The 10,771-nt window shown below is 38.7% G+C and overlaps 1 protein-coding gene across 1 annotated transcript; it reads left to right on the top strand.

The window, feature by feature from the left end:
- The first annotated feature begins 440 nt into the window (after window positions 1-440).
- On the top strand, window positions 441-10,434 carry tm4sf18 (transmembrane 4 L six family member 18). Its single transcript, XM_014123629.2, has 4 exons — window positions 441-854; window positions 2,149-2,220; window positions 6,447-6,589; window positions 9,137-10,434. The coding sequence occupies exons 1-4, from the start codon at window positions 678-680 to the stop codon at window positions 9,333-9,335; spliced, it is 591 nt and encodes a 196-aa protein (XP_013979104.1). The 5' UTR covers window positions 441-677; the 3' UTR covers window positions 9,336-10,434.
- The last annotated feature ends 337 nt before the right edge of the window (window positions 10,435-10,771 follow it).

The raw sequence follows: 10,771 nt of genomic DNA, 5'->3' as shown, positions 1-10,771 counted from the left end.
TTGTCAGGGCGTTCACAGTTCACCGCCCCCTGGAGTATTGTGTAGTAGGTTCCATAAATATATGTCAATTGTAATGCATTTTTAGTCGTGTCAGACCCCAGTAAGACTAGCTGTCAATGGGGAATCACATCAAAACACATACTCCCTTTTTATCGCTCTCTGTGTCTCTGTCTGTCTCTCTTTCTCTCCCTCTTCCCTCTGTCACTTTCTTTCTTACTCTCTGTCCCCCCCCCACTCTCTGAATTCCTAAGGGATTTTTCATAGTTTTTCTGACAGAATGCTTTCCGGCCCTGAGGGATTGGTCAGGGCTCAAGACCCTCACCCTTCTCTCTTCCTGTGGCGCCCGTTCCACTCGGCCCCTCGCCCTAAAATGGAGCTGGTTGCGTCATCAGCCTCAGACTCTCAGGAGGTGGAGGGTTCAGTTAAAACCCATACACACTAGGGAAACCATTCAGTTTCCTTCCTGGATTACAGCTGTGGACAGACCCCAGACCTTCCCCTCTCTCTCTCTCTCTCTCTCCATTCTTACCCTCCATTCCTCACTTCACAGATCCTCTAACCCGCTCTCTGCATTTTTACACTCCTCTCTCCACTCGCTGGTCTCCTTGGTGATCCCCGCTCCACTCCTCCTCTCCTCTCCATTCCTCTCCTCCTCGTCCTCCTGTGTGGTAGGGGCGATGTGCTCTACGGGTTTTGTGCGGTCGCTGGGCTTTGCCCTCCTGCCCCTGGCGGTGTGCTGTATTGTGGCCAACGTTCTGCTGTTCTTCCCTGGAGGAGACACCCAATACGTGCAACAGGAGAAACTGTCCAAGCTGGTCTGGTTCATGATGGGCATCGGAGGGGGAGGCGCGTTGGTGAGTAGCTACAGTATATATCATCCTGTTGTTACTACACCGGCTACAGTATATATCATCCTGTTGTTACTACACCGGCTACAGTATATATCATCCTGTTGTTACTACACCGGCTACAGTATATATCATCCTGTTGTTACTACACCGCTACAGTATATATCATCCTGTTGTTACTACACCGGCTACAGTATATATCATCCTGTTGTTACTACACCGGCTACAGTATATATCATCCTGTTGTTACTACACCGGCTACAGTATATATCATCCTGTTGTTACTACACCGGCTACAGTATATATCATCCTGTTGTTACTACACCGGCTACAGTATATATCATCCTGTTGTTACTACACCGGCTACAGTATATATCATCCTGTTGTTACTACACCGGCTACAGTATATATCATCCTGTTGTTACTACACCGGCTACAGTATATATCATCCTGTTGTTACTACACCGGCTACAGTATATATCATCCTGTTGTTACTACACCGGCTACAGTATATATCATCCTGTTGTTACTACACCGGCTACAGTTGTAGTACTGTTGAGTTGACGGTTTAGGGGTCAGGTTAACAAGCGGTTCAGGGAACAAAAGGTAGAATAAAAGATCAAGATAATTAAGATAACTTTAGGGAACAGTTTCATATTTTGGTCTTGTATTTCCTTTCTGATAAAAACCCATGCTAATATGAAACAGGTGCTAATCTGACACAGTTAATAATCTGACAGGTGCTACTCTGACACAGGTGCTAATCTGACACAGGTGCTAATCTGACACAGGTGCTAATCTGACACAGGTATTAATCTGACACAGGTATTAATCTGACACAGGTGCTAATCTGACACAGGTGCTAATCTGATTTTAGTAAATCCATGTGTGTAAGGAATTGATCTTTTGCTGTTTTTTGTAAGAGTGGGGTTGAGGCTACATGGCTGTATCCTGGATGTTTTGACCTTCGACCTTCCCTCAGCTGTTTTCCTAACTGTGGAGATACAATAGGACACAAAGGGAAATGGTTGTCAGCTCCTCCTCCAACATACCCTAGGAGTTTTATTTTACCAGACACCTACAGTAGAGTGGGGAAATAGCCACCTTTTTATGAACCTGTCCTATGGACCATCTTTTTGTTGTTGTTGTGATTAGCGATAGTTTTACAGTACAGTTCAGTACAATACAGTGCTACAACAAAAGAGCTCTTGAGGATACTGTCTATAGATGATGGATTGATGCACTGAAATATCATACAGCGGCAGAACCTGAGATTTTCCCCTGTTGTGTGTCTCTGTAGATGTTCCTGCCTGCTGGCGTGTTCATCAGCCTGGGGAAATGTACAGGCTGCTGTTGGAATGAACGCTTCGTGGTGAGTACTGATGCTTTGGTTACGTCTCGTCATTAGGGCCTTGTGTTTTGTGAGATCATGTGACATGCCTGGATTTTAAACTTTATTTCAAGCTTTTTCATCAAACTGTCCACCGCTTTTTTGGCTTTGATCCTATTAATATAATCACTGATATTACAAAGGTCAATTTTAACACTTGTGCTAAACTAATGCAAAAACTAGGTAGGCTATGCTTAGCTAATTAAACATAGGGCCATATTGTAACACTATTAGTGGGTACACTAATGATATGAGGAGGAGGCTTCACCATCAGGGAGTACAAAGCATCTGGGCCGAGAAGAGGAGCTGAACCTTATCTGTGTATAAGATGTTTGTAATAGCCAGCATTTCTCCTCACACACCCACACACTCCTCTCATGGGGATTGTTATGCAGCTGTTCTGGGTGTAACAGGCAGGCCTGAACACTATCTCTCTCTCTGTGTGTGTGTGTGTGTGTAAGAGAGATAATATATATATATATATATACATATATACACACTACCGTTCACTTAGACATTTCTGTGTTTTCCATGAAAATATACATGAAAATAATTGCAAAATGAATAGAAAATATAGTCAAGACGTTGGCAAGGTCATAAATAAGGATTTTTAATTGAAATAATAATTGGGTCCTTCAAACTTTGCTTTCGTCAAAGAATCCTCCATTTGCAGCAATTACAGCCTTGCAGACCTTTGGCATTCTAGTTGTCAATTTGTTGAGGTAATCTGAAGAGATTTAACCCCATGCTTCCTGAAGCACCTCCCACAAGTTGGATTGGATTGATGGGCACTTCTTATGTACCATACGGTCAAGCTGCTCCCACAACAGCTCAATAGGGTTGAGATCCGGTGACTGTGCTGGCCACTCCATTATAGACAGAATACCAGCTGACTGCTTCTTCCTTAAATAGTTCTTGCATAGTTTGGAGCTGTGCTTTGGGTCATTGTCCTGTTGTAGGAGGAAATTGGCTCTAATTAAGCGCCGTCCAGAGGGTATGGCATGGCGTTTCAAAATGGAGTGATAGCCTTCCTTCTTCAAGATCCCTTTTACCCTGTACAAACTTTACCATTTACATTTACATTTAAGTCATTTAGCAGACGCTCTTATCCAGAGCGACTTACAAATTGGTGCATTCACCTTATGATATCCAGTGGAACAACCACTTTACAATAGTGCATCTAAATCTTTTAAGGGGGGGGGGGTTAGAAGGATTACTTTATCCTATCCCAGGTATTCCTTAAAGAGGTGGGGTTTCAGGTGTCTCCGGAAGGTGGTGATTGACTCCGCTGTCCTGGCGTCGTGAGGGAGCTTGTTCCACCATTGGGGTGCCAGAGCAGCGAGCAGTTTGGACTGGGCTGAGCGGGAACCGTGCTTCCTCAGAGGTAGGGGGGCCAGCAGGCCAGAGGTGGATGAACGCAGTGCCCTTGTTTGGGTGTAGGGCCTGATCAGAGCCTGAAGGTATGGAGGTGCCGTTCCCCTCACAGCTCCGTAGGCAAGCACCATGGTCTTGTAGCGGATGCGAGCTTCAACTGGAAGCCAGTGGAGAGAGCGGAGGAGCGGGGTGACGTGAGAGAACTTGGGAAGGTTGAACACCAGACGGGCTGCGGCGTTCTGGATGAGTTGTAGGGGTTTAATGGCACAGGCAGGGAGCCCAGCCAACAGCGAGTTGCAGTAATCCAGACGGGAGATGACAAGTGCCTGGATTAGGACCTGCGCCGCTTCCTGTGTGAGGCAGGGTCGTACTCTGCAAATGTTGTAGAGCATGAACCTACAGGATCGGGTCACCGCCTTGATGTTAGTGGAGAACGACACCACCACCAAAGCACCCCCAGACCATCACATTGCCTCCACCATGCTTGACAAATGGCGTCAAGCACTCCTCCAGCATCTTTTTGGTGTCTCACCAATGTTCTTCTTTGTGATCCGAACACCTCAAACGTAGATTCGTCTGTCCATAACACTTTTTTCCAATCTTCCTCTGTCCAGTGTCTGTGTTCTTTTGTCCATCTTAATCTTTTATTTTTATTGGCTAGTCTGAGATATGGCTTTTTCTTTGCAACTCTGCCTAGAAGGCCAGCAGCCCGGAGTTGCCTCTTCACTGTTGACATTGAGACTGGTGTTTTGCAGGTACTATTTAATGAAGCTGCCAGTTGAGGACATGTGAGGCGTCTGTTTCTCAAACTAGACACTCTAATGTACTTGTCATCTTGCTCAGTTGTGCACCGGGGCCTCCCACTCCTCTTTCTATTCTGGTTAGTGCCAGTTTGTGCTGTTCTTTGAATGGAGTAATACACAACGTTGCACTACAGTTTCTTAGCAATTTCTCGCATGGAATAGCCTTCATTTCTCAGAACAAGAATAGACTGATGAGTTTCAGAAGAAAGTACTTTGTTTCTGGCCATTTTGAGCCTGTAATCGAACCCACAAATGCTGATGCTCCAGATACTCAACTAGTCTAAAGAAGGCCAGTTTTATTACTAACCTTCACAACAGTTTTCAGCTGTGCTAACATAATTGCAAAATAATTTTCTAATGATCAATTAGCCTTTTAAAATGAACTTGTATTAGCTAACACAACGTGCCATTAGAACACAGGAGTGATGGTTGCTGATAATGGGCCTCTGTACGCCTATGTAGATATTCCATTAAAAATCTGCTGTTTCCAGCTACCATAGTCATTTACAACATTAACAATGTCTACACAGTATTTCTGATCAATTTGATGTTATTTTAACGGACAAAAAATGTGCTTTTCTTTCAAATACAAGAACATTTCTAAGTGACCCCAAACTTTTGAACGGTAGTGTATGTGTGTGTATATACAGTATATATATATATATATATATATATATATATATATATATATATATATATATATATATATATATATATATATATGTGTGTATTATATATGTGTATTATAGATGTGTATTAGAGATGGTTATTATACATGTGCATTATAGATGTGTGTATATATATGAGTATTATATAAGTGTATTATATGTGTGTATTACATGTATGTGTGTATTATACATGTGTATTATATACGTGATTATATAAGTGTATTATCGATGTGTATTATATGTGTATTATATATGTGTATTATATGTGTGTATTATGTGTGTGTATTATCGATGCGTATTATAGATGGGTGTGTATTATATATGTGTATTATAGTTGTGTATTGTGGATGTGTATTGCTGATGTGTATTATAGATGCGTATTATATGTGTGTATTGTAGATTTGTATTATATATGTGTATTATAGATGTGTATTATATGTGTGTGTTATAGATGTGGGCGCATTATATATGAGTATTATATGTGTATTATATACACGTGTATGTGTGTATTATAGATGTTTATGTGTATTATAGATGTGTATGTGTGTGTGTATTACAGAGGTGTGTGTGTGTATTATAGATGTTTATTATATATATATATATATATATATATATATATATATATATATATATATATATATATATGTGTGTGTGTATTACAGAGGTGTTGGTGTGTGTGTATTATATATGTGTATTATAGATGCTTATTATATACATATGTGTGTGTGTGCATTATATATATATATATATATATATATATATATATATATATGTGTGTGTATTACATATGGGTATTATATGTGTGTATTATAGATGTGTATTATAGATGTGTATTATATGTGTGTATGTATTATAGATGTGTATTATATATGTATGTATTATATATGTGTATTATAGATGTATATTATATGCGTGTATTATATATGTGTATTATATATATATGTGTATTATAGATGTATGTATTATATATGTGTATTATATGTGTGTATGTATTATATATGTATGTATTATACATGTGTATTACATATGTGTATTATAGATGCGTATTATATATGTGTATTGCAGATGTGTATTGTATATGTGTATTATGGATGTGTATTATATATAAATATGTGTGTGTGTTATAGACCTGCATTGCTTGGTGTTTGGGGTTTTAGGCTGGGTTTCTGTACAGCACTTTGCGATATCAGCTGATGTAAGAAGGGCTATATAAATACATTTGATTTGATGTGTATTATTTGATGTGTATGATGTGTGTGTGTGTGTGTGTGTGTGTGTGTGTGTGTGTATTGTAGATTTTTATTATATATGTGTATTATAGATGTGTGTGTGTGTATTATAGATGTGTGTGTGTGTATTCCAGATGTGTGGATCAGTCACGGCAGCGTTAGTTGGGTTGGCCGGGTCAGGGTATTGTTTCGTCATCTCTGCCATGGCCATGTTGGAGGGACCTCAGTGTGCCACCGCTCTGGGATGGTCCTATCCCTTCGCCAACGAGGGAGGAAGGTTAGTTCCACCCTCGATTCAAAGGAAATGCTAATATATAACAATATATAATAATATATAATAATTTATTCTGGAAATATTCTAGCTATTAAAGCTTCGTTTAGTTTCTGAATTAGAAACAAATGTCTGTGTTTTTCTGTTGTGTGTGGATCGAATCTCTGAGCTGACAAGGTAAAAATCTGTTGTTCTGCCCCTGAACAAGGCAGTTAACCCACTGTTCCCCGGGCACCGAAGACGTGGCTGTTGATTAAGGCAGCCTCCCCCCCACCTCTCTGATTCAGAGAGGTTGGGTTAAATGCGGAAGACACATTTCAGTTGAATAAATTCAATTCAATAAATTGGTATACTTTTTTATTTATCACAATTTTCTTTAACCAATTTTGGTCCTTAATGCAGGGCCGACAGACAAGTTCCTTATCTTCTCCCCCTACCACTTGCCTCTTCCATTTTTGCGGTAATGCTGTAATTAGTTGGTTGTAATTTTGGATAGAGCAGATATTTCCATATATATATAGCTGCATGTGTGACATAACTCCACCAGTCCTATTTATTATATCCATCCCCCCCAAATATAATGTTTTAAAAAACATTTTATTTAACTAGGCAAGTCAGTTAACAACAAATTCTTATTTACAATGACAGCCTACCAGGGAACAGTGGGTTAACTGCCTTGTTCAGGGGCAGAACTACAGATTTGTACCTTGGTCAGCTCGGGGATTCGCTCCAGCAACCTTTCGGTTACTAGTCCAACGCTCTAACCACTAGGCTACCTGCCGCCCCACAATCAATTAGTATATTTACATTTACATTTTAGTCATTTAGCAGACGCTCTTATCCAGAGCGACTTACAGTAGTGAATGCATACATTATATACTTTTTTCCCCTCTTTTTTTTTTCGCACTGGTCCCCCGTGGCAATCAATTAGTATATTCGAGTTTAACCATAACATTTGTTGTAATATTTGTTCGTTTTTTTATGGTGGATGAAAATGCAATTGCAACCAACTTTCTATGGCTTGTTTTAAAAATAGCAATATTTTTTTAGATTATTTCATTTTCAAATAACTGAAAGTGAGAGATTGTAATCTGAATAAATGGGAAAAGGCCATTCTTGAACAGGAATGAGCCATTCTTAATCTGTTAGAGAACCAGTTGGGATTTAAGCGTATGTTTTGTATGACTGAAGCCTTTAGTGAGAGGTCTAATAATATAAATATGAAATCATTTCTGCCCTCCGAATTCAAATTCATTATATAAATAGGCATGTTTAATTTTGTCTGGTTTACCATTCCAAATAAAATGGAATAAAAACATCACTTTAGTAAATACTATCCACACAAAAAAGCACTCTAGTAAATACTACAATATTATCCGCGAAAAAAAACGGCATTTCATTTACATATACCCTGTCCATTCACCTCCCACATATCGTAATTTGTGGCAACCATAAGTGAAAAACCTACATGCCAAGTATAGATCATATATTGTGTTCCCTACAGGTTGTAGAAAAGAACACGATCTCTGAACTATCTGTTCAGATCCCAGTCCTAACTCCCTACAGGTTGTAGAAAAGAGCAGAATCTCTGAACTATCTGTTCAGACCCCAGTCCTAACTCCCTACAGGTGGTAGAAAATGTGTTCTTTTAGTATTTCTCCAGTAGGTTTCCTGAAGGACAAAGACTTCTATTTAAAATATAAGAAAACACAAACACTATAGTAAATACTACAGTAATGTCTGCAAAAACACGACAGCAAATACAACATTATACTACAATCCGCAACAACAACAAAAAATGAATTTCTATAGTTTATACTACAGTTTTCTTTTACTACAGTATTTATACTATAGTTAACTTTAAATACTACAGTATACTACAGTAACTACTACAGTATTCATTGTAGTGTATCTACAGACTTTAGTCCACAAAAACACAACAGTAAATGCTACAGTAAAGTCTGCAAAAACACTACAGTAAATAGTATAGTATTTCTACCATATTATACTATAGCATTTTTTCATGTGGGTATTGTCTTTTCTTTTTGCAAAAAAAAGTAGTGTGTAGTGCCAATAGTTAGCTACAATTCTACATGGCAGAAAAGTATTTAACTACTGAAAACACTACGCAGGTTTAAATGTAGTTTGGTGGTCCCGTGTGGCTCAGTTGGTAGAGCATGGTGTTTGCCATGGGTTGTGGGTTCGATTCCCACGGGGGACCAGTACGGAGAAAAAAAATGTATGAAATGTATGCATTCACTACTGTAAGTCGCTCTGGATAACAGCGTCTGCTAGATGACTAAAATGTAAATGTAGTTTAACTACCAGCAAGCTACTGCAAAATGGAGTTAAATGTTTAACTACATGTAGTTTACTACTCCAACACTGGTTCAGAGTTATGAAATAACAGCCTGTTCTTAACACCTCACAACTTCTAAACTTAATATACACAATACTACCCAATACTACACGATACTACCCAATACTACAGAATATATACACAAAACTACAATATACACAAAACTACAACTTTCCCCGTGTGTTTGTCTACAGGTACCTGCTTGAGCAGGAGACGTGGTCTAAGTGTTTATATCCCGTCAGCATCGTGGAGTGGAACGTGACTCTGCTGTCCATCCTGCTGGGTCTCAGTGGGTTGGAGTTTATCATCTGTTTCCTACAGGTCATCAATGGACTGGTGACAGCTGTCTGCAGACCCTGCTGCTACAAACAGGACTATACCCTCAACGCCTGATAAACACACACACACACACACACACACACACACACACACACACACACACACACACACACACACACACACACACACACACACACACACACACACACACACACACACACACACACACACACGCATATAACATAAGATCCACTGGCATACCCATGAAATGACACATAAAACAGGAGAGTGTACATTACCAGCTGGGGGAACATTGCTTCCTAGACACTCATTATTATCTCCTTATTGGTTTCTAATCAGGAAGTGTGATTTTTCAAGCGAATGCTGCCTCATCTCTGTATGAGGGAGAGATACCTGTCTGAATGTTCAGTTAATTTATAGTATTCATTACAAAGCACTGTATTATAAACACACCGTTTGTATTATATAGACTGCAACAATAGCCTTTTTTATGTCTGTATTTTTTATATTATGTCTTAACACACTGGGCACAGATGTCAGTTCAACGTCTAGTTTTGATTTACATTTGGTTGAGTTGTCAACTAAGGCGAATTTTACATGAAATCAACAAAAAGTCATAATGGGTCATAATTAATAAACACTATTTAAAAAAAACAGCAATTTCTTTTTTTTTCTTGGGTGTTTCTCTGTCAAACAGTTTTGTTATATTTCAGTCTTCTGTGATGTATCTAAAGTGTCATATTGGGATGCAAACTCAAAATGTAATACATTTAAACTCTATATCTGACATGGTACAGGTGTCTTCTTTTTAAACCCATAACCATGTGTTTGAAGTGTATACTTTTGTTTCAAAGTAGATTTGTTTAAGACTACCAAGAAACACCAACCTTGTGACCTTGATTTAGCTCACTGCACTAAAATGTTTTAAGTTTGGTGGATAAAAATATTTTTTGCAAATCCAATCAGTTTTCCACGTTGATTGAACGTCATCACATAGATTTTTTGTTGCTGAAATTATGTCAATGTATGAGAGTTTTGTCTTTTGTATTAATGTTTTCATTTTAAGTGTATTGTAAATGATTGTCTCACAGATTCTAGATGTTAAGATAAGTCAATTTTATATATTTAGTGCATTTGTAATATTTTTATAACATTTGTGCTGTCTTAAATAAATAAATATTTTCCATTTCAATTGTTCTGATTATTCCTATTTTGTTTTATAGTAAACATGCTATATTTGTCAAAGTTGTATACTTTGATACCTATTTGAGTAAGTATTTACCAATGGACAGCTATTAAAGTCATAGGTGTAATCCCAAATCGACCCCTAAATCCTACACTCAATTTCTAATCAATATGCTGAAACTTCCACCTAGCCTATCAGAAGGAAAGGTGGAGCTGTTACAATATGCTAACCTTGTCAAATCCTCTCATATCTCGACAAGTGCATAGGGCATAGGGTTTAGAGGTCGATTTGGTACAGGGCCATACTGTCACATCATTCCATAGACTTCCATAGTTCTGATGTT

The sequence above is a fragment of the Salmo salar genome, chromosome ssa10 (assembly GCF_905237065.1).
Source record: "Salmo salar chromosome ssa10, Ssal_v3.1, whole genome shotgun sequence".
Lineage (NCBI taxonomy): Eukaryota > Metazoa > Chordata > Actinopteri > Salmoniformes > Salmonidae > Salmo > Salmo salar.
The sequence above is the reverse complement of the archived record's forward strand: the minus strand, read 5'-3'. Positions and strand labels throughout refer to the sequence as shown.